General features: G+C 35.2%; 2 protein-coding genes across 2 annotated transcripts in view; both read left to right on the top strand.

Moving 5' to 3' along the window:
- map3k15 (mitogen-activated protein kinase kinase kinase 15) overlaps positions 1-12,649 on the top strand; it is a 33,112-nt gene extending 20,463 nt beyond the window's left edge. The window contains exons 21-29 of the mRNA XM_084399427.1: positions 865-1,042; positions 4,391-4,565; positions 4,643-4,828; positions 6,608-6,713; positions 6,807-7,038; positions 7,624-7,739; positions 10,709-10,818; positions 10,944-11,020; positions 11,244-12,649. Of these exons, the coding sequence (XP_084255553.1) occupies positions 865-1,042; positions 4,391-4,565; positions 4,643-4,828; positions 6,608-6,713; positions 6,807-7,038; positions 7,624-7,739; positions 10,709-10,818; positions 10,944-11,020; positions 11,244-11,340 (1,277 nt within the window). The 3' untranslated portion in view covers positions 11,341-12,649. The remainder of the gene's footprint in view (positions 1-864; positions 1,043-4,390; positions 4,566-4,642; positions 4,829-6,607; positions 6,714-6,806; positions 7,039-7,623; positions 7,740-10,708; positions 10,819-10,943; positions 11,021-11,243) is intronic.
- Positions 12,650-22,229: 9,580 nt separating this feature from the next.
- On the top strand, positions 22,230-24,039 carry ccl20b (chemokine (C-C motif) ligand 20b). The gene is made up of 4 exons (XM_084399466.1): positions 22,230-22,374; positions 22,857-22,959; positions 23,398-23,475; positions 23,578-24,039. Exons 1-4 carry the CDS (start codon positions 22,308-22,310, stop codon positions 23,624-23,626), a joined length of 297 nt encoding a protein of 98 aa, XP_084255592.1. The 5' UTR covers positions 22,230-22,307; the 3' UTR covers positions 23,627-24,039.
- The last annotated feature ends 232 nt before the right edge of the window (positions 24,040-24,271 follow it).

The following is a 24,271-nucleotide window of genomic DNA, read 5'->3' as shown; positions in this document are numbered from 1 at the left end:
ACAGTATTTATTCATTTTTGATAATGTTAGTTAATAAAAATACAACAGTTCATTTTAGCTCAGGTCCATTAAAAAATATGAACAGATGCAACTTTTGATTTTAATAATGTATTACTAAACGTTGAAATTACATTAACATTAAGTAAGATTAATAAATGCTTTGTAAGTATGTTTTCATTGTTTATGTTAGCTAATGTAGTAGTTAACTACTATTAACAAATCAAACCTTATTGTAAAGTGTTACAATGTTGTGCTTTTATATTGTAATAGAAACCCAAATGGAAAATTAAATTGAATTAAATTGGGTGCTGTCAGTCAATTATTATTATTTATTATTAAATCTAATTAATTACAGTCAATCTCACATATTTGCTGATTTAAAAACCCTAATGTAAATATATTTATATTAATGTGGAAGATGAGTTAATCATTTAACAGGCATTACAAAACGTGTCTTTACACGTAAATAAATTGTTTGTTTATTAAGTATTTGTATACAGTAGGTATTTATATTGTATATTTATATGTCTATTGTATAGGCTAGTCTATTAATGGCCTTTAGGAGGCATAATTAATTGATGTTAATAACAATATAAAAAACATGTTGAATTGACAGCCCCAATAAAATGTTTTGTTATAAAATTAATAAAAAATATAGGCTAACACTTTCCTATACTTAGGCTAATATAGGCTAACACTTGACTTTATTATCTAGGCTATTATAAATATTTATTATTATTATTATATGTAGTATATAATTATATAATTATATTATGTGAGTGTGTGTACGTATAACCGTGTGTGTGTGTGTGTGTGTGTGTGTGTGTGTGTGTGTGTGTGTGTGTGTGTGTTTTATTCCATTAGACTACATCCGCAGCGTTTCGTTACCAGTACAGCTACAGACGGAGGCCACGGGGAGCAGCAGCAGTGAACCGGGCTCCGTGTCTCCAGACTGCGACTCCAAACAAGACGTGTTTTTCGAGAAGAAAAAACGCTCTAGCTCCGAGAACCTCATCAAACCGCCCAACTCAAACTTCCTCAGGTGAGCTCAGAAGATTCCTCGCCAGAGCACTAAGGTGAATGCAGAGCTGAAAACCGGCCCAGACGAGTTTAGGTCATGCACTGGTCAGCGATAGCTGTAGTTGCTTAAGTGTGTATATGTATGAGATTATGTGAGCGTTGGATTAGCGTCTGGAATGTTAATGACGTGACTGTGTTTACGGAGCTTGAGTACCCGCGTCTGCTTCGGCTCTCAGCCCGACAGTAAATCAACTTCCTGGGCATGAAGCGCTGAGGCCTGTCCTGACAGCTAGTCGACTCCTTGGAAACGCTGTTTAATTAACACGGAGGAATGAGGAGACAGGTGTGCTGGGCCGCGGTTTCTGGGCAGGTGTATGTATGTGTGTGTAATGAGATAATGCCTTTTACAACAGGTGCTCTCTGGTTGCTCATAAAATAATCCCATGAACACTTTCCTGACCACTTCATCACCTCGGTTTCAACGCACACACCCAATCACAGAGCTGTCACACATTAACCACGTTTCCTCTTTCCTCTAACGAAATCACGTTTTTAATCACCACTCCAGATCAATTTATACTTTGGCTGGCAAAGTTAACATTTACTTTTCAGATAAATTAAATTCACAGTTAATTCACTGATATTTGAAAGCTCAAAAAGTATGAGATCCCCTATGAGCAAAACACTGTTTCTAAAATGTAATAAACATTCTGCTGCTGACTAGTGACACTTTTTTTTTTCTGTCCTAAATTTAATGCATTTTTTTATACCTAATATATTTTTAATTACAAAATGTCATTTTTAATAACAATTATAAAACATTTCAAAATCCATATTTGAGATTTGGTAAAAATCATAAGATTAAATTGTTTTAATTTATTGATAGCCAAATTAATACAATTAATATTTAAATGCTGACAAAATTTAAGATATGATGAAAATATATAAGATGTCCATGTATGGCAATAAATACAATAAAGTATGCCATTTAAGCAATAGCACACGAGCAAGAGCTGCTTTTTCCTGAATGTCAGCACAATTGCAAATGTGATATTGATTTTATACAACAGTTCAATAAACAAGAAGTTAATATAAGATGACTTACAGTTTAGACTATTTTTGTAAACAGAATATTGTGTTTTTGCTCTATTTCGCAAACGAAAATAGTTCCAAACAAATCCACAGTAGAGCCATTACGCATCTCCGAGCAACACACTGATATTTCGTAATTGAACTAATCGGTCTAATGAACGACTCAACAAGGCACGTTTAATACAGAACTGTATACTAGTATACTACCTGTACTACGTTAATCATATCTATCTATGGCAGAAATTGTAAGAGTTGAATGCTAGTATGTAGTTCAGCAACAGTTACTTGCTTTATCTCTGAATGATCAGCCATTTTGAACGAAACATTTGACTGTTTGATTCAATGGCTGCGTCCGAAATCGCATACTCTCTTGAGTAGATACTTATTTATAATTAATTACTTAACGACCGCTAAAAAAAAGTATGTTCTTTATAGTAATGTGTGTAGTATGAATATAATCTGGACGTACTACATCTGCCACGTTGCCCTTATCATGTGACATACCAGCATCAGTTGCGTCGCTTCACTGGCATTCACAAATCCTCTCCCGTGGCCTCATGGGATAGTAAAGTGCCCATCGTATGCACACTTCAAAATCTCACCGGAAGTAGTAGGTCATCCCGTGTACTTTTTACCTCTTTTATGAAAACTGTGAATTTTTGGACATACTTCTTTTGTCACATACTGTTTTTCGCCTACTATATATTAGGGAAGTATGCGATTTTGGATGCACCCAATGACTCGCCTGTTAAAACAATGATTTCCCGCCACGTAATGACAGTTTTAGCTTCGTATTTAAGTATTATTTCATTTTTTTTTTCCCATCTTTTTATTTTTCTATATTTATATCTCGTGCCTGCGGCTGATAAAATCACACTTGCGATAAAATCCACCATGCTGCATTAAAGCAGAACTTGGTAACTTTTTTAACTTAATAAAACTGTCTAGAAATCATTTGGATGGTTAAACAACCTGTTCTGGTTATATTGGTGACTTTCCCTGCTCCCCCCAGCGTTCCCAGGCGGAAAACCAACCTTGCAACTTGGGGACTACCGTCCCGGCAGTCTCGTGAGAAGCGAGAACGAGAACGAGCGCGAAACACGAATTGCTTTACGTCATGTCAATGTTCTATGATATAATGTGTATGATGTATTACCCACCTCGGTAGACATAGCTCCACACGATACAGTTGGCTTGCTCCGATCATAACAAAACGCACATGAGCAGCGGTAGAGAGGGGGAGGAGGCCGCCGCAAGTGAGTTTTTTACGACAGTGTTGTGAAATATACGCCCCACAGCTGTAGGGGGAGCTCGTGGGGAAAACATGCGACAACAAAAGGGAAAATCAGCGAAGAAGTGACTAGAGTTCGCTAGAGTTGCCGAGTTCTGCTTTAAAAAACTGTCTGCACTTGCTGTCATTCAAGCACAATGTTATGAGATTGCTGGATAAGGACAAACTTGTCATGGCAAGTTTGCAAGACTACGTCATTGGAAAGCCAACTTCTATTCATATTCAAATTGTATAAGTAATTTCCATTAAACCCCTTATCCAGTCCCTGTTCTCTAATTTTTATTTCTCTATGCCTAGTCATTTCGCGCTCCAATATGCTCGCTGAGGGGCTAAGAGAGTGATGAAGATTGAATGCTGTTTTTGGTCATGGTTGTGATTTCAGCAGTGATTCTGGTTAAAGAGATAGTGGTACATAAAATGCATTTATAAATAGACTATCAAGTGTAAAATAAGAGATAATAAAGTAATTACAGTTGCACATTGTTTCTGTCTGTCTTTTTTTCTCATTGAGAATTTTTTGTCTCATTCTCTTTGAAATGGGCCTCCGAATTGCAATGGCCGTATCTGTATATGGTACTAGAAAGTACTTCTGAAAGTACCATGTATATGTCCAAAAACACTGTATTACCATAGTAGAATCAGTGGTCAAGAACCATGGCATTTGTAAGTGTATATACAGCCATTCAGAAGTTTTTGCTGTTGTTTTTTGCTGTTCTTTTAAACATTTATTCAATCACATTTCCCACAAAAATATTAAGCAGCACAACTGTTTTCAACATTGATAATAATAAGAAATGTTTCTTGAACAGCAAATCAGCATTTTTAGAATGATCCGAAGGATCATGTGACATTGAAGACTGGAGTAATGATGCTGAAAAATCAGCTTTACCATCACAGGAATAAATGACATTTTAAAATATTTTGAAGTAGAGGACTATTTGGATTAATATGTTCTCACTGAATCAGTGTTAAATGTGTGTGATTCAGTGTTCCAGATGAGAGTCCTACAGCAGAAGACCGCAGCTCTCCAGCTTCCTCTGAGAACAGCGACTCCGGCCTCTTCCTGCTGAAGAAAGACAGTGAGAGACGCGCCATACTCTACAAGGTCCTCAATGAGGACCAAGATAAAGTGACCTCCAACCTCATGGAGAACCACATTCAGGTGTGCACCCCTGTGAATGTGTGTTAGTGTGTGAATTGTCTGAATCATGCACTGATTATTGTGTCCTTGTCTTTTAGGGTCAGGAGGAGCTGAAGTTGTCGGTGGACCACATCAAACAGATCATCTGCATCTTACGGGACTTTATACGTTGCCCCGAGCGACGCGTCATGGCAACCACTATATCAAAACTCAAATTGGACCTGGACTTTGACAGCACGTCAATCAACCAGATCCAGCTTGTTCTGTTTGGTTTCCAGGATTCTGTGAGTGGATTTAGGCTCAAAATAGTATATTTTTCTAATGCTGCTGTAGTATACAATCTCAGTGTCCTTCCCAGGCATGATACACAACTGATGAAATCCTATTTATCTCTTAGAAGATATGTTTGTTGCTCGTGTTTTTGTTGCAATGTGCCACCAACAGAGGATTTTCAGTGTTCCATAATAGCTCAGCACAAAGCTATACATTGATCAAATGATGTGGGACCAAATACATTCTTCAAAGAGATTTCTCTTTCTTCATTCATCAAAGAGATTTTTCTTTTCTGTATAGTGATCAACATCTTCGAGCATATTTTGCCTCAAAAAGTAGATAAAGTCTTATGATAAAGAAGGGGCTTTCGCACCGGTTAGTTCTGGGAACTAGCTGCCAGGGTGGTTCCCCGAGAACTAATGGTTCACAACGGTTTCCTGGTTGCATTCGCACCGCCAGTAGGAACTCTAAAGTGACGTAAGCCGCGCTTGTTGTTGTGACTTTCATTTTGACGGCGTTCGGCGCAGAGAACACCAGCATACAGCGCTCGGGTTCTCTGTGTTCATTAGTTTACGATGTGTCTAACAGTCCTGTCTAATACGTTATTAGATAGAACTGTTATACTTATAGAAAGTAGACAATAATGAAAAGTTATTAGCATATGCCGTGTGGTTGATGTCCAGTGTTACTATTGTAGCTTAGCAGAGATTCATAAGTTAATCATGTTTGGCTTGGTCCCCTCAAAGTTGCATTGTATTTTCTCCTCAGCGTAAAGGTTCAGAGGCCCATCTATCACTGTTTTCCATGTTCGTTTCTTGAGCAAATATATATAGGCTATAATCTGTGTTTACAGAGCATTTTTAAAAATGGCGGGTGCTGGTGTTTCGCATGCGTTCGGCCAATCAGCGTAGACTTACGTCACTGGTAGTTCCTATAGTGCTGGTTTAGACCCTACTCTGAAGTAGGAGCTAAATTAGTTCCTCCAAAAGGCGTTCCTAGAACTAAAATCGTTCCTAGTTCCTGCGGTGCGAACACGCCATAATCCGGGAACTTCACCAGTAGTTCTAGGAACTATGAAGAGGTTCCTCCGATGCAAAAGCCCTTAAAGGAGTCATAATGTTGTGTTACCTTGGATACCCAAATGCTCTATTATAGTATTTTATAGTATCAAATTTGTAAAAGATTCCGGTGTAAAATGTTTAGCACACACACCTAACGATACGCCACTTGAAAGAGTTGTTGGGACAGCGTCATTAAAAATGAATTTCATCCACTGTTCCCTGATAGTTTCGTCCGTTTTTGGTAGATAAAACACATTTGCATGTTGTTTGTGGCAGTCACCCACAGAGCATCTCAGGTGTGCACTCGATTTCTCCATCTTTCTCGAGTCAACTAAACTGAATCTGAGGGGGAGAGGGGGAGAGGGGCGGGCTTCCCGCGGCATAGGTTTGCGGTGTCCATATTTGGTATATCCTCCCCCGTCTTGACGTCAAGAAGGGGAAGAAATCAAAATCTCGTTTTTTCGTGCGCGTGCACGTGGCCTATTTTACAAACCCCGAGGTAAACAAACGCTTCACTTTTAAATATCGGCTTCCCGGCCAGTGTATAATCATTATGCAATCATAACATACATTGATTCTCGTGGAAAAGTGAAATTTCTACATTATGACTCCTTTAATGTTAGAATCTTATTAGTGCCTCATTTTTGTGTTGCCTCAGTGTCTCCCTCTTGTGTTTGGTTTGAGTTTGATGACATTAATATCCATCTTTCCTCACTGTTTGTGTCTCAGGTGAATAAAGTGTTGAGGAACCACCACATTAAACCACACTGGATGTTTGCCATGGACAACATCATCAGACGGGCTGTGCAGGCAGCTGTTACAATTTTAATTCCAGGTGTGTGAGTGAGAGACAAGGAAAAACAAGGAAAATCAGAAACCTGAGGACTGAGACCTTTTTCAACAGTATCTCTCTCTCTCTTTCCTCTAGAGCTACAGACACATTTCGGGCCTGCATCGGAAAGTGAGGGTGCAGATAAGGACGCAGATGAAGTAGATGAAGAGGATGATGGGGATTTTGGTTCAGTGGCACGTACGACGCAGGAAGATCAAGCCCTCACGTCTGGAGTCAGCACCCTGAGTTCAGTCATATCCCATGAGGCTCAGCGGCCACAGCACCCGCTGGGAGCCCAACTCGGACGCCTCAAACAGGAGACTAGCAGGTACACACCGCATTTCCTTCATAAAACACTCAATATCATTCTGATGAAGGGAGATAAATGTAAAAATACATTTTTGACATCAGTTTGAATGCGAGTGGACTGAAAAACAAAACTCAAAATAGAACTAAAATAAAAAATACTTATCATAAAAAAAAATCTTTATTTGACTTCAAATACCCTGCCATTTAAAAGTTTGGGCTCAGTAAGATTTTTTCTTTCTTTTTTAAATAAAGGAAATCTCTTTTGCTCACAAAGGCTGCATTTATTTGATCAAAAATACAGTAAAAACAAGTTTTTTTTTATTATTTTTATTTTATAATTTAAAATAGCTTCTTTTTTTTTAATTAAATAGGTTTACAATTAAAAAAAAAGATTGCATCCTTAAATAAAAGTTTTAATTTCTTTAAAAAAATAAATAATCTTGACCCCTGACTTTTGAATGGTTATGTATTTTATATATTCAAAAATATACTTTGAGTATATTACCAATTAATTCCATTGTTATTGACAATTTAATTATTTACTTTTTTTTTCATATTTGTGAAAAACCATCATCGTGTTCCTTGCATCGTCCTCCCTCTGCAGGCTGCTTGAAGAACTGGTACAGAAAGAGAGGGAGTATCAGCAGGTACTGAGACACACTCTCCAACAGCGGGTACACGACATCGAGCTTATCAGGATCAGACAGCAGTCTGCTGCAGGTTCGTTGTGTAACCAAATCATACACACTTATTGATTTAGACTTGCTTATTTTGCCATTCACTCTTGTCTTTATTTACACTGAAATCATACGTAGGCCTGATAATAGAGAAAGTGTTCAACTCACCACTGTCTGATTTCCCATGTCCCATTCTGACCTCTGGAGTTGTTTACAACCAGTTTATAGAACAAAGCAAGTTGTTAAAAAAAAAACGTGCAAGTCGCCATGCTGTCTACTGCCTACATAGGCAACCTCCTAAATATCACAGAACACAACAGTGTTGTGCTGTGGTTTTCTGAAATGAGGAGGCAAAGTCCTCAAAGTCATTTTAATGTTTGTTTTTTATAAATCAAATGTAAATTTATGTCCTAGTTACACTTAATGTTGTCACATTTTTTGACATCTGGTTAAATAAATATTACTAACATCAATTTTTTTTTTTTTTTTTTACATTTAGTGTAATTAATGTTCTGTTTATTAAAACCAAGTATAAATCGTTTTATAATTTATAAATCTTTTTTTTTTTACAAAAATAATAAATAAAGGCAGTAACAATTTAAACAATATGTTTTACTTGTGAACTGATGTTCAGCTGTTTTTTTAAAATAGTCAACTTATTTTCATCAGTCATCAAGCTCTGTAAACACTGATCACAGCCACGAAGATGAACCTTTAATTTCACCAAGCAAAATGCTGTTTCAAGTTTGAGTTTGATGGGACATAAAACAGTGATGTCTAAGTGGCTGAGTTGTTTACTTACTTTTTAATTATTCTTCCCATTAATACCATTAATTCTGTCAGGACCACTGTCGGCAAATACGATTGACAATTAGCATACAGTTAGGATTGGAGGTATGGCAGCCTAGCATGGATAAGAGGGGAGCAGGGAGAGCAGCAATAACCCCCCTTAGGGTAAACAGAACAGAACCAACATGAATGTATTGCAGATATCATTAATTCAAGATTTTAAAGTACAACATGATTTGAGATTTTATTCTGATTCAAGGGGAATCAGAATGCCATACTGACTGGCGAGAGGAGGAGCTGGGGATGGAGGAGGGTAAATAGCTCATGAGAAACGCGATAGCTGCTGATAATACTGAAGGAGCTTATACCCAGATAGCACACGTACATCACGGAGACGTCTATTTGATGTGCGTTTACATATGGAAGACGTATTTTTAAGAGTGTTTGCTCATCTGCAATACGTCTATAGGACGTTTCCTGTCAGATGTCAAATAGACGTTTAGAAGATGTCTTTAAGATGTAATGATTTAGAATGTATGTTAAACTGACATCTTAAAGATGTCTATCAGATGTTAGTAAACAGCAGATAGTCGCTGTCGGGCTGAAACCTCGTATGTCCAAATCAATTTCATATTTTTTCACAAATCGATGCTATTGGTCAGTCCCCACGTGGTTCTGTTATTTTTACAAATTATTAACCAATCTAAAGTGTTGAAAATAGCTTGAGAGAAAATCTCTTAACTCCATTGGACACTTCAACTGCCTGAGAATCCTCGTAACTCCACCTCTTCTTCACTCCGTGGCGGGAGTCTCCTTAATAATTTGTCTCGATTAAGAAATCCTCGTCGAGCAACACGTAAAGCAAAGCCTTAACTCTGATTTTTTTCTGTGTTAAACTATGATATCAGTTATTGATGTATTTTAAATGTCTACTTATTACTAGGCTTATTATTACTAGGCTTATTATACGTGTGCATTGAAGTTTTAAAATGTATCTAATATAATACTTGAATTGAATTAAATGTTTTGGATACCAGCATTAAATTATTGTTTTTATTATTATTTCACTGACTCAAAGTTGGCACTTTGCATGTAAAATACCCCAAGTAGCAGGTTTTATTTATGGGAGAAAAAAAGGTCTGTCTACTGGCGACAAGTAAGTCTATCATTGGATAACTCTGTCTGTTTTTTAGACAATAACGAGTGAAAATAGTTAGGTTAGATACATTTGAGTAGGCTTGTTTTGTTAAAAATCGATAGCTGTAATGCTTTGGTGCAGAAGGAAGCCTGTGAGCCACGAAGGTAATGCGTGCAGATTTCCGCCTATTAGACAGCCTAACGTTAGTCAGCTCATCGTTTTTTGTTCTGCTTCACTTATACTGTAGCTCTTAAACCTTTAAAATGGAGTTAAGGAAGATGTATGTAACCACAGTCGTTAGCTTTGGTTAACTATTGAAGCCTTTTCTCGTCAAAAGGCTCAACGCGACCGCCGACTTTGATGAACACTGCTGGCAGCAGCGACGTCTGTGTCCGTACCGTTCTTATCAATGACAGCGTAACCTCGTATCTCCCTGCTCCCAAGTCATAAATCTCGTATCTCCGATTAAATATGATTTTTGGGAAATGTTGTGTTAATGTTGGTATACAACAGTATATGATAGCAATATAATGTATAATACCAACTTTAACGATACAATGTTTAATAACTCAAAAAATATGCAGGTTTTTTTATTTGTGCGTGTTTAATTACGTACGTGTGCTATCTGGGTATATGTCTACAGTGATAGGCATCGTATTCCTATAGGTAGACGTGTATAAACTGAGAGTCAGCTGATGAGAGCTTGACGCTACGCTTAATTTCAGCTGATTAGCGCAAGAAAACAAAAGGTGGGATTTATCGGATTAACCAATTATAGCCAATCATAGAGAGACGCATTGTCCCGCTGTAACTTTACCTGCTGGTGTCACTGTTGGACAGTGTTACTTTAGAAAAACAAGTGATTAATGTCATATTTTGTCATATTTGCACTAGAGGTAAGGGAGGCAATGCCTCCTTTAAAAGAATTGGATGAGAAAATAATCTGAGGAAATGCCCATGGCACCAAAGTGACTGATTTTGAATGCTCTGCAGTCTTGTTTACTCTGTGAGCCTTAAAATGCTGTCTAGAAGGATCTTAGTATCTGTGCTTAAATATTCCTTCATCTTTCCTTTGTCCTCATCAGAGACACCCTCCACCCCTTCTATATTTCACGTTGCTGCACAGCCCGAGCCTGACAAAAAGCTCACAGACTGGCTGAAAGAGCAGGGTGTTGACTCCGAGACCATAGATAAGGTGAAAACTAAACACTGAATCACGCTGTGTGTATAGTGTCTTTCCCACAATATAAAATTATGACTCACTGTTTTCATTGATAAACGAACAGAAGATTCATGCCAAGTGCTTGTGGTTTCTGACAGTTTGTTGCAGAAGATTATACGCTCAATGACATTCTCAGCGATGTGACTAAAGAAGACCTTCGCTGTCTCAGGCTTAGGTGAGGGTTTTATTTTTATACGTTTAATTGAGTGATTGATTGTGAATGCTGTTCATTTGCATAAAGTGACCTCAATTATTTGATCACGCAAGCCACATTTAAAATGCAATAAATATAATAAGGTTGCACTTTGTTTTACAGTACGTGCCCTCACGTGTACTTACCTTATCTACTTGTAGTAGATCAATGCGTATTTTTTGTTTTGTTTTTGTGCATACTATAGGGGTGGAGTGCTGTGTCGTATCTGGAAAGCCATTCAGAGACACCGAAATAAAGGGCTTAGAAAGGTCAATAATGACGAGGGAAATTCAGAAGGATGAAAGCAGCAGGAAGTTGCTGATAATAAACACCTGAGCCAGCACAATGCATCCTCACACACATCCCTATAATGAGAGACTTGTAATTATGTCATGCTCTCTCCTGGTTGGACATGTTTACTTGTCTTTCAGCTATGACCTAATGTTTTTGTGGTATTTTTGTATATGTTTTAAGCCTCTCCAAGATTTGCATCTAATTTCCATTGAATCTCAATTGGAAAACCCATGCGGATGAAACGGCTCAATCTAGGAAAGATCGTACTTTCCGCTTTTTACAGAGAGGTGTTGCCTGTAAAGGAATGACCCTCTCCAAGTGACTTGGGACTGGGCCTACAATGGACGAGGAGAGAGTGATACCTACTTAATGTAGGACTTCAGATCATGCCATTTTAAATGATAGAAAGTCTATATAGGTTACTGTTTGTTTTAGCATTACAAGTCTGGAAAATGCGTTGAGTTCATTTTAAAATATTACGTGACATATTTTTTTGAGGCACTGTATGGACAAATTGACCACAGACCTCTTGGACCAGGGCTAAGGAGCTTCTTTTAGATGTATTATAATAAGTTTGGATGCAATTACCCCAGTTCGTAGATAAATATAAACTCATTGTCATAACATTCAGTTGCAACTTTAGGAACTATGGAACTATGATACTTACCTGTACTTCAACCGTCGCTATGGTTGGGCAATGCCTACAGTGAAACATCGACGTCTGTCAGCCATCGCGATGGACGATGGCATAATCTATCGGCCCAACCCTAACCGACGCACAACTTTCATTTTTTATAAAAACATGTGCAAGACCAGTCTTGCAAAAAAACAAAAAAAAAAACTTTGGCTTACACCGCAATTTACGTTCCACAAACATGTATCCAATTTCTTAAGAATGATGAGACCTGTTGTGTCAGTAATTGCTTTAATTCAGGTTCATTCAGCCTTTATTAAGTCTGATACAGAGCTGAAAACCATGACCTGAAAATGCAATGACTCAAAGCGCCAAAAGTGTTTGTCTTGGATTCACAGATTATTATGTTTGATTTGATTGTTCATCTTTTGTTTTATATCTCAACTGTCGTGTTTCAATGTTAATGCATTGCATTGAGTGGAAACGGTTGTTTCGTCTAAGCTATTTAAATTATTTCTCTACTGTGTGCGCCTAAAGTGATGTGATGATGGACGATGCCTTTCTCTAACTTTAAAAATGATTTGTAAACTGGATATTCAGGCTGTGTCTGAGAAAAAATGCCAACTTGCTTCTCTGATTGCCAAACTCTTCTGGTGAATAAAGTTCAGACATGCAACTGGGTTCCTAAATTGTCTGATCACAGCAAATCGTTTTTCCATTAAATGTAACATGACAGTTGTTAGAATAAGCAAGTCATTTAACTGCGTTCAAAATATTTGCCATAGTTTGGAAACTAAGCTATGGAAAATGTTGCAATCATGGGAACATTCCTGAGATAGAAAGACATGTATTTAAAATCATGAAATGTGAAGAAAATGTTAAAAGGTAAATGGAAAGTTTGATTTTATGAGTAGCGGAAACATTGTTATTGTAAGATTTCCCGTTCTGGATCGTGCAAACTTAAGGAAAGTAACAGGTATCCCTGTAGTGGTGTTTGTTTTATCTCAGTGACACAAATACGCTTTTTGCATAATTTTGCATATATTCATCCTCAACTGCTCTCTGGAAACACGTCATGTTTTGGAAAATGAATCAAATTTGAAAATCTTCAGATGATCTGTTTTTCAGATGCTAAAGGAAAAACTAATCGTTAGCATCACAACCATTCACTGGCATTAGATTGGACAAGATAACAAATTAAGTCAAGTTCGACTTAAGTTCAGTCCCAGTCCTGTCATTTACTTGCGTAGTTTTTCTTTTACATTCAACAATAGTCTGTTAAAAAAAAAAAACCCACAGTACTATGAAAATAGTCTAAATGATTTGTTCATGATTTAAACTGATTCGCTGGTTCTCATAGTGGGTCTTGAACAGATCTATGTACAGAGAAATATTTTCAGTAAGGAAAAACAAGACTTACATTTCCGCCTTGGCCTCACACTGCTATAATTTGACTTGGAAGCCTCTGGCTGTTTTTTTGATTGAATGTTGTTTTGGCTTTCTTTGAGGTTAAGATAGTGTCACTGTTTTGAAAACAGGCCTATGTATGTGCAAATTATAGGCATGTAACTTTTCAGAAACGGATTAAAAGCCATATGTGTTTGGAATGTGATGCTTAGCTGCATCGCAAGACTAACATAAGTATGATGTAGAGTTTTGTCTACAAATATAAAATGTAGTTAGCTATAAAATCAGTGATGTAGAAAAAAAACTTCCTGCAGCTCATCTTGTTTTTCAACTCTTGACTAATCAGTCAAAAAAACAATGAACATGCTATTGCCTTATCAGAGAGGCTGCATTTTACCTTGCTGTTTAGTTTTGCTTTATGCTAAAATACCCATTTACTAATTAATCAGTGATAAATTTCCATATGTGAACATTTTATGCAAATAATTTTAGGTACTCTGTTTGATGTAAAGTCAACATTAGGTTTTGACATCGAATTAATACTAGTTTTTGACATCTGTTCAACATCGGAGCGTGACGTCAAACAAACAATGGGTTTAGACGTCAATTGATGTCGGTCCAATTTTCATTTTCAACCAAAAATTTGATGGAGCATGATGCAAACAAATGCTGAGTTTAGACGCCAACCCAATTTTCATTTTCAACTAAAATTTGACGTTTGCACAATGTTAGAGCTTGCAATCAAACAAACTTTGGATTTAGACGTCAACCCGATTTTCATTTTCAAATTAAACCAAAATTTGATGTCTGTCCAACGCTAGATCTTGACGTCAAACAAACATTGGATTTAGACGTCAACCCGATTTTCATTTTCGACCAAAATTTGACGTCTGCACAAAGTTGGAGCTTGAGGTCAAACAACTATTGGATTTAGGTGTCAACCCGATCTTAATTTTCAACCAAAATTTGATGTCTGTCCAGCGTTGGAGCTTGACGTCAAACAAACGTTGGATTTAGACATCAGTACGATTTTCATTTTCAACCAAAATTTGACGTCTGCACAACGGTGGAGCTTGATGTCAAACAAACGTTGGATTTAGACGTCAACCCAATTTTCATTTTTAACCAAAATTTGACGTCTGCACAAAGTTGGAGTCCAACGTCTTCCTGAGGTTACACTGATGTCCTGAGTCTGCAGGGAACACGTGTAAATGAGAGTGACCAATGCGAACTTTCTTTTCAGTGAATCAAATTTGGAAATGAAATCATCTTGTTTTTGTGTATGAGCTCATATGTTATACTCAGCTATCCAAATGAGGTGGTTAGTTTTTAGGGAACTACTGTAGGAGGAACTTTTGCTCACTATTAAAACAGAGGTTTTCATTATAATTGACAGCCATACTAATCGCTCTTATAGCTGCTCATATCCACCTTATTTTGCAACACGGAATTAAACTATTTTATCTAAATGTCTGAGAATTTCGATTCATTTTCCACTATAGGCTTCCAGAAGAACAACAAAGTGCATTAAACAGTAAAACTATTTGCACTACAAACCAGTGTGTTTATGATTATTATAATGCATTGAATAATGTGATAACATGTACCAGTTTGCAATATAAAGCAGCATAAAATCCATACATCGGAGAATAATGCATGTATAATTTAAGAAAGTGAAAAGTAAAAAGTAAGGACAGAGAGAGAGAGATTTAGTAATTTCACTAAGAAAGTGAGAGAGAGAAAGGGAGAGAGACTCGAGGAAAGAAAAAAACGCAACAATGTAACACGTGTGCACAGATAGTGCCAGAATTCATGCACTGAAAAATATGATATATCTATGTAAAACATCACAATGTTTATCAAACAAGTGCTATACACAAACATCCAGTTATATGGGCTATTGCATTCAGAAGAACTTGGCCTATAACTGGAAGTCTTTCTGTTTTTTGTGTCTGAAGACAACAAAATATGAATGCAGTACTGAATGCATTGTGTTGGCCCCCAGCATCTTGAAGGCAACACCAAGAAAAATATTGCTCACTCTTACCAAAACTCTTAAAAATGTAATTTATAAAGTTCCAGTTAGAGGGAAGGAAGGAAGGTTGCAAAGAAACCTGAGGAGGTTATCTGTTTGTGACGCATGCAGTCCATTTTATGATATCAATTTAAAGGTTAGCCAAGATACAAAAATGTCTGGTATTTAAACAACGGTCATGGAAATAAACTTGGTATGCAAGCTATTTCCACCAAAGATAAACATGTAAAGATATCATCACAAACTCCAACAATGTCCAAGAAGTGACCTGCAAAGTGCCTTCTTCATAGTGTTGCTGGCTTCTTGTCTGCATGATAAAGCTAGGGGGGTTTCACATGCAGCGAATCCATAGAAGAACCATTCTGGGTTTGCCAAAGAACATTTCAGTGAACAGTTCTTAAAGGAGATGTTTTTTCTTGGTGTGAAGAACATTTTAATTTTCTAAAGAACCTTTTGTGCAATAGAAATGTTCCATGGATGTTAAAGGTTCTTCATGGAAACGTAGATACCAATAAAGAACCTTGTAAGAGCGTTTGCCTTTAACAAATGTTTAACAACATGCCCGGCCAGCCTCAGAAGACTCTAGACTTTGTACAGCCATGATCTCATGGTAGAAAATTTCTAATGGTAATCCAGGTGGTAAATGATAACGTCATTGTTAATATTTAGCTGACCATGCAGGCATTTTAGGATATTTTCGAAGATTTTGCAAGCACTCAAATGGTTAGGTGAGCATCAAGATGAATAATCATATATATATACATACATACATATACATATTATTTATATATATATACATACTATGGCAAGCCGTTCAGGAAATAATTATATTTATAATATGAAGTCTGAATATATAGAATGAAAGTCTGAATATATAAAACGAATGTCTGAATATATATGGAATGAAAGTCTGAATATATATATATATAGAATGAAAGTCTGAATATATAGAATGAATGTCTGAATATATAAAATGAAAGTCTGAATATATATAGAATGAATGTCTGAATATATAGAATGAAAGTCTGAATATATATATATAGAATGAAAGTCTGAATATATATAGAATGATAGTCTGAATATATAGAATGAATGTCTGAATATATAAAATGAAAGTCTGAATATATATATAGAATGAATGTCTGAATATATAGAATGAAAGTCTGAATGTATATATAGAATGAAAGTCTGAATATATAGAATGAATGTCTGAATATATAAAATGAAAGTCTGAATATATAAAATGAAAGTCTGAATATATATAAAATGAATGTCTGAATATATAGAATGAAATTCTGCATATATATATATATATATATAGAATGAAAGTCTGAATATATAGAATGAAAGTCTGAATATATATAGAATGAAAGTCTAAATGTATGTGAAAGTGTGAATATGTGAAAAGACAGTGTACATTTGACAATTCTCACTGAATAATGTGTAGCTTGTTTTAGCCTTTTGAATTGTGATTTATTTAAAAATGTCATTCCCTGAAATTTTCCAATACTTTGGTGAGCTACAAGACTTTTTTGCAACAGTTGGTCATACTCCAAACAACATAAACAATTTGGAGTCTACATCACGTCATCTCGAGGATCATATTTCCATTCTTGCAACATTCTTAGCGCTTATGGGCAGTCATGTTCAACAAATAGTTGCTGAAAGAACATTATGCATCATTCTCGAAGGAATTTATGAATCTTATGAATTCACTGCATTCACTCTTCCGCGATGAAATAGCGAATTCATTTCTTCACCAGTAGAACGATGTTGAGTACGGTTGCCAGTATTTTGGCCCGTACACGCATTCGCCAGGGTGTTAATTAGATGATCATTACTTAAAATTGCTGCTACTAAATTTCATTGTTCAAAATGTGTATAAAAAATAGTAGATGAATAACACAAGATGGCGCTGATAACATCAGATTTTCATTCCATATATTCAGACATTCGTTTTATATATTCAGACTTTCATTCTATATATATTCAGACTTTCATTCTATATATACAGTGCTATGCATAAGTTTAGACACCCATACTAAAGTTGACTAAAAAGAGGAATAAAAAATCATCTTTTGGAAACTGAACTTAATGCCTTAATTTAAAAAATTAGGAAAAATCCAACCTTTAAGGACACCAATTTTCTTTGTGAATGAATAATGCATCGTAAATAAATAAATGTTCTTCCTTAAAATACAGGGTGCATAAGTTTGGACACCCCTATGTTAAATTCCCATAGAGGCAGGCAGATTTTTATTTTTAAGTTTTTATTTTTATTTTTTTTATTTAGGATACTATGCATCCTGATAAAGTTCCCTTGGCCTTTGGAATTAAAATAGCCCCACATCATCACATAGCCTTCACCATACCTAGAGATTGGCATGGTTTTATTTCAGTTAGCCTAATAGCTAGTTTGATTTGCATTGAGAGATGATCTTATGGAAAGTACCCCATGCCAATCTCTAGGTATGGTGAAGGCTATGTGATGATGTGGGGCTATTTTAATTCCAAAGGCCAAGGGAACTTTATCAGGATGCATAGTATCCTAAATTTTTTTTTTTTTAAATAGTTAAAAATAAAAATCTGCCTGCCTCTATGGGAATTTAACATAGGGGTGTACACACTTATGCACCATGTATTTTAAGGAAGAACATTTATTTATTTACGATACATTATTCATTCACAAAGAAAATTGGTGTCCTTAAAGGTTGGATTTTTCCTAATTTTTTAAATTAAGGCATTAAGTTCAATTTCCAAAATATGATTTTTTTTCCTCTTTTTAGTCAACTTTAGCATGGGTGTAGTCACTTATGCATAGCACTGTATATACATATATATATATATATATATATACACACACATATATATATATATATATATATATACATATATACATACATACATATATACATATATAGCCTACATATATATATATATATATATATACACACACATATATACATATACATATACACATACATACACACACACATATATATATGAAAAGTATAAACTGCTAGATTCATGCAATCAGTATAGATCATTAAAAAAATAAAATAATATATATATATATATACACACGCACACACACAAACACACACACACACACATATATATATATGTACACACATATTTTTTTTTTTTTTTTTGAATGATCTATACTGATTGCATGAATCTAGCAGTTTATACTTTTTTTTTAAATGGCTAAAATACATTTAATGGCACTAAATGTGTATTATATATTTACCATAATACATAATACATTTTTACCATAAATATATAATTAGGGATGGGCAGTATTTCAGATACATGTATTTAAAATACGTATTTGAAAGATGGCCAATTTCACATGTATTTTGTGTATTTTCAAAATATAAAATACTGTATTTGTATTTAAATAAAAAATTTCACACAGTATTTTGTATTTGTATTTAAATAAATTTTTCCACAATACATTTCCATATATATCTCACCATATCGCTGTTCTCATATGCAGAACAGTATTCAAATTTTTTCCTGGGTGCTATTTATAGTTCTGAAGGACATATATTTAGCACCTTGCTATTTTTAGACTTCTGCATAAACAAAGTACAAAATAGCCTACAGATAAAGAGAGAAAACAAACCAAATGAAATATATCTTTAGCCCAAATCCAAAACTGTACACATTTTGATTTGATTATTTTCCATAATTTCAAAATAGTAAAAGGTTACATCTAAAATTAGCCAGTGCTATTTTCTTCACAAGTTATTCATTCATTTCTGAAGATTTTACCTCAACTGTAATTGGAATTGGTGACGCTGTGGAGTAAAATATAGCCTATCGTCAAAGCTATCATGTCTGCTTCATCAGCATCATCACCTCTGTCCTCTGCTTTCTGTTTTTAGTTTCTAGAATTCAGTAATTAAAGAAATTAGCATGACTAGAGATTTCTTGCACAAATCAGCAGGAACTGCATTAAAGCTACACTGTGTAATTTTTTAAGTTGATTCTTAGCAAAAAACACTTTGTTCTTTCAAAATGATATGTACTCATTAATGTGTAATTACTTCTACCAACTAATCAAGTATTCTCGTTAGCGTAGAATCTGCCATTTAGAATACATACGAGCGAGTCGCTCGAACGGCGGCAGCCATGTTGCGCCTCCATCTTGAAAATACATTAGCCAAAGAGGGACATACCAATTCAAGCTTCGCCTTTCGCGTTTTGACACTCAGTGACACCGTGACGAATGGGGGAGATTACTCACGACTGCCGGCAGATCTGAAATAATACGGCCACCGTAGGAGTTAAAACGCCTTCGGAATGGGAGGGGCTAGAAAGTAATATTCAGTTGGTAGTCATAAACAATTTCACCGCTAGATGGGAGAAAATCCTACACAGTGTAGCTTTATAGAAAATGAACCACAAATCAATGGAAATGTCTCAGTGTAAGACTAGAAGCACTTTAAAATCAGCATAATGTGAGTCGATCAAAAAGAGTGAAAAGGACTAAAACCACATGCAACCATTGAAATCGGAGCCTTATTGCGAAGTTTTGTTAATCCAGGTTAAACCACAAATTAATAATAGGTCTGTTCCTTAAAGAGACAGTTCACCCAAAAGTGAAATTTCTGTCATTATTTACTCACTTTGTTATCCATTAGTTAATCTTTGATTTGAGTCGGCATATTTGATCATATCTGCTGCACGTCAGTGCTGACACTGTTGATGGAAGTTTGTAGGTGTCAAGATAAAATATGAACCAATTCGTAAGTGAAATAAGGTGTGACCAACTGTAAATGCTTACGTTATTTTAGTCTAAAGGGTCGAGTAACTCTGGATTTAGGCATTTAAGATGAGTCATAACAGCTCTTACTTTTTATGTCTTTGATATAAAAAATGTGTCTAATAGAAATCATCCAAAATTTATCTAACATCAGCTGCATTCATGATAGCCTACATAGTTGAAAAAAAGATTGCTCTTCATACATTTATGCAGTGTTGGCCCTAATGCATTACAATATTGCGTTAGTTACTTTTTATGGAAAGTAATGTGTTACGTTACTTTTGTGTTACTTTTTCTCATCTAGGCTGGGCTTGTTTGTTTTTTTAATAACAAAAAAAGTTATGTTTTTGATAAATGTAAATGCCCTTTCACACCAAAAGTGACATGAATGAGCATCTACATGTTTAAGCCAAATTCCGGACGGTTTATGCTTCGGCTCTTGATTTTACACATTTTATCAGTTTTCTAAAACCTGCGCAGTGTGAATGAGAATGACAAAAATAGAAACAGAAAGAAACAAACTGATACCATCGCCGCAGACGTGCACTTCATCGCCCCTGGCGTTTCTTCTTGTAGCTTTATAAATGGCTCTTCCAAAGGGTAGGCTAAGTCTTTTATCCTGTTTTACAGCATCCTTCCCAACTAGGGTGACCAGACGTCCCGAAATCTAAGCTGTTGTCCCGAATCCGGCCCTAATTGTCCCGAAAATTATATGGATCTGCCTGAAGTGTACATGTTGAGAATTGCTCCATTGGTCAAAATAGAGGGGTCGATGGTCTGTTCAAATAAACTTCTCGTCCACTTAACGAAGTTGAATGCACTTCAAAATGGCGCCGGATATTCCCTCGAGGGGAAGTTCTTAGGTACGAGTGTGTCTAAAAGTGTTAAAAGTTAAACGCAGCCATAATACTTCAGCAATAAAAACGATACAAAATTTAACACACATGTGATGCTTATCTAAAGTAAGTTTGGTAATGTCATTGTTTAATAAAGTGAGATGATTAAATAGGCTACTTAAAGTATATTTGTTTTATTTTTTAAATATATCTAATTATTGCTGGTTTGCGTAATATTCTGAGTTTGCAGTTTCCTATTTTTATTCATTTTGAGCAATACTGAATCTGTTTATAATAATAATTTTGTCTGATTGCAAGGTTGCAACATGATAATCTGATACGTATTAACTACGTCACATGTGGTTCTATCACATACTACATCAAACCTGTACGCACTGAATGACTGTGATATGAATGATGTAAACTGTTAGTGAGTGAGTGGGTAGATTCCTGAAGTGGAGAGTGTTTTTATGATGTGAGTGAAGTAATGCTTTGTATTATTATATATTTTATGAACTTTTGTAAGTAACATCAACCTGTCCAGGGACTGCGGGTGGAAATTAGCATTTTTTGCTATAACCTGGCACATGACATCTCTTCTTTTTAAGACTAATGTTTTTTTGTGCATTGTCCCTGATCAAATAAAAAAATAAATTAAATTAAATTTGAATAGACAGCATCTAAAATGTAAATCATACACGAACTTTAAAGGCATACAAATGTTTATGAATCTTTATCTAATCTATTAATTGGTTGGTTCAGTATCCATCACAGTTACAAAATATCCCTCATTGGCCTGTTTAAAAAGGGTTTGGACAAACAGAATTTGAACAAAATGTTAATAGTTTTTTGTTTGTTTTTTCATCTGAACGTTTTTCCAGGAAAAAGTCAGATTTTAAAGGAATTAATTTATTTGTGAATTAGCCTTCAAATTAGTCAAATGTGTATTTTCATAATGTATACGAAATGCATAATGTAATACATTTATTTCATAGACTTAGCCTAATGTCAGACCATTCAGAGAATGTGGTTTTTGTAAGCAGGAAGTAGATTACTATTCAACTGTCTCACACCTGCTCATTCAGTGGCGTATACAGTACATATCCACTGAGGAATTTCAAAGGGGAGTAGCCTAAACATAAATTCCAAAGGTGGGGGAAACCCAAATCAAGGGCTTATAAAGAGGATCACTCTTACAGAAGCTCTTCAGATCTTTTCTCTGTGTGGATTACCACTCTCTTAACAACACTTTAATACTTTATGAGATACTGGACACCTTCCAAAGTTCAAAGATGGTAATAAAAATCTGGATTTTGGCCTTCGTTACACTCCTCATTTTTCAGGTGGAGACAGAGGCAGGTGAGTGATAGTTCTTTCAAGGAATATGCAACAGATCTTTTAAATTGAATGCGCTCTATTGAATGCGTTAATGATCCGCCAGCATGTTGTTATTTGACTCTTACTGTAAAAATGTGCTGATGAAATATTGAGCAACTGCTTTAAAATATATATTTTTTTTTTTAATTACATAACCCATTGATTGCATGGACTACTATCACTTTAAAATGAAGATTATGTTTCATGATCAAGGGTACAATTGTAGTACAAAAACAAGATGGATCTCATTACTTGTTCAGTTACGGGCCTATCCTGTAGCTGAATTTAAATTAGAAACCCTTGCAGTAGCTGTCTTTTAAACTAATGCATGTTAAAGTCCTTAATGCTACACTACATTACAATACCGTTTACTGTTGTTTTGTCATTTTGGACATTAGTGGAAAGTTTGACACAGCCTGTAGATGTGTAAAGACGTGAATAACTCTTTCCCCTCTGTACCACAGGTAGTTGCTGCCTCAGTTACACTAAAAGACCCAGACGCTGTGCAGTTCTGAAAGGCTATGATATCCAAGCTATAACTGGCGGCTGTGATCTTGCAGCTATTATGTAAGTATTTTTTATTTTGCATACATGTTTGATGCACTCTATGTAAGTTAGAAATTGTATAATAAATGAGTATATATAATTTTACAAAAAAAAGTGCACAAAGGCAAAATGTGTTATATTATAGTTTTGATTATTTCACCAATTGTGACAAATAGTAATAATACAGAATAAGTCTGTGTATTGTAAAATATATGGAAAAATAAGAAAAATTGAATGTGCATTCCTAAGCTTTGTTATATTGAGTTTAAATATAAAGCATTATCATTTGCGTTTATAACAGATTTTTTTTTTCTGATTTAGCAAAAATTCTTTCTTTGTATATTTTGCGGGTTGAATTTGCAATGCCATGAATAAACTGTGTAGTCCTTTATTTTGTGGACATAATAAGGATAATATTGTCTCTGGTGCTTGAGTTCATGGCATGTTATGTCATTGCAGCTTCCACACCGAAAAAGGAAAATCAGTCTGCGCTGACCCTGCACAACATTGGACGCAAAACAGAGTCAAGTGCCTAAAGTAAGAGAAAGTGACTTATCAATCACTAACATGAAAGAATGCAGTCTTATATTGTGTCCTTAAAAAAATAAATTGATGGAAAAAATGTTCTGTCCCCTATAGGATGAAAGCAGCAAGAGTGAAGGACACAGGCATTAGATATCCATTATAAGAACTTGTTACTTTTAAAGTTACAGTACTATATATATATTGGCATTACTTAATTGCACTTTCTGTATTTATAGAGGGCGGAATACAAGCTATGTAACTAGTTTGCTATGTATTTTTGTGTTTTTAGAGCTTTTTGTATTGATAACTGTCTCACTAATTCAGTTCACTATGGGTTTTTTTTTACTAATTCAAATACTATTTAAATGTTTCTTATAAAGAAATAATATATTTAAAAGAATTATATATTTGATAAGATTCTACCATTCACAAATGGTCTCTTGAACCTTTATTTTTGGAATGTTGCCTTCGGTTACTCATTGCTGCCCTCTTCTGTTCAAGTCTTGCCATTGTGACAAAGTAGGAAATTTAGTTTTCCACTTAATATAAAAATAAATAAACATTTTATGCAATTGTATATATAAATTGTTTGTTTTCTGTTACATTTCAATTATATTTTCTGTATATACTGTATTTTTAAATAAAGGTCCTTTATTTCACTCTCAATTTCTGTGATGAACCACAGCAATACAGTAGCACTACAATGAAAAAAGTAAATATTTTAGAGCTAATTTTATTGAGAATGGTTACTAATTATTCAATTACATTTTTGTAGGACTGCACGATAATGGTTAAACTGATAATCACG

This window comes from Rutilus rutilus, assembly GCF_951802725.1.
Source record: "Rutilus rutilus genome assembly, chromosome: 24".
Taxonomy (NCBI): Eukaryota; Metazoa; Chordata; class Actinopteri; order Cypriniformes; family Leuciscidae; genus Rutilus; species Rutilus rutilus.
This window is presented reverse-complemented; position numbering and strand designations above follow the sequence as displayed.

Bases quoted from the DNA above. Each gene is read 5' to 3' on its own strand.
- ccl20b (XM_084399466.1), top strand. From the start codon at position 22,308: ATGGTAATAAAAATCTGGATTTTGGCCTTCGTTACACTCCTCATTTTT. The intron at 22,375-22,856 runs GTGAGTGATAGT...TCTGTACCACAG, and splicing joins TCAGGTGGAGACAGAGGCAG to GTAGTTGCTGCCTCAGTTAC. The intron at 23,476-23,577 runs GTAAGAGAAAGT...TGTCCCCTATAG, and splicing joins AACAGAGTCAAGTGCCTAAA to GATGAAAGCAGCAAGAGTGA.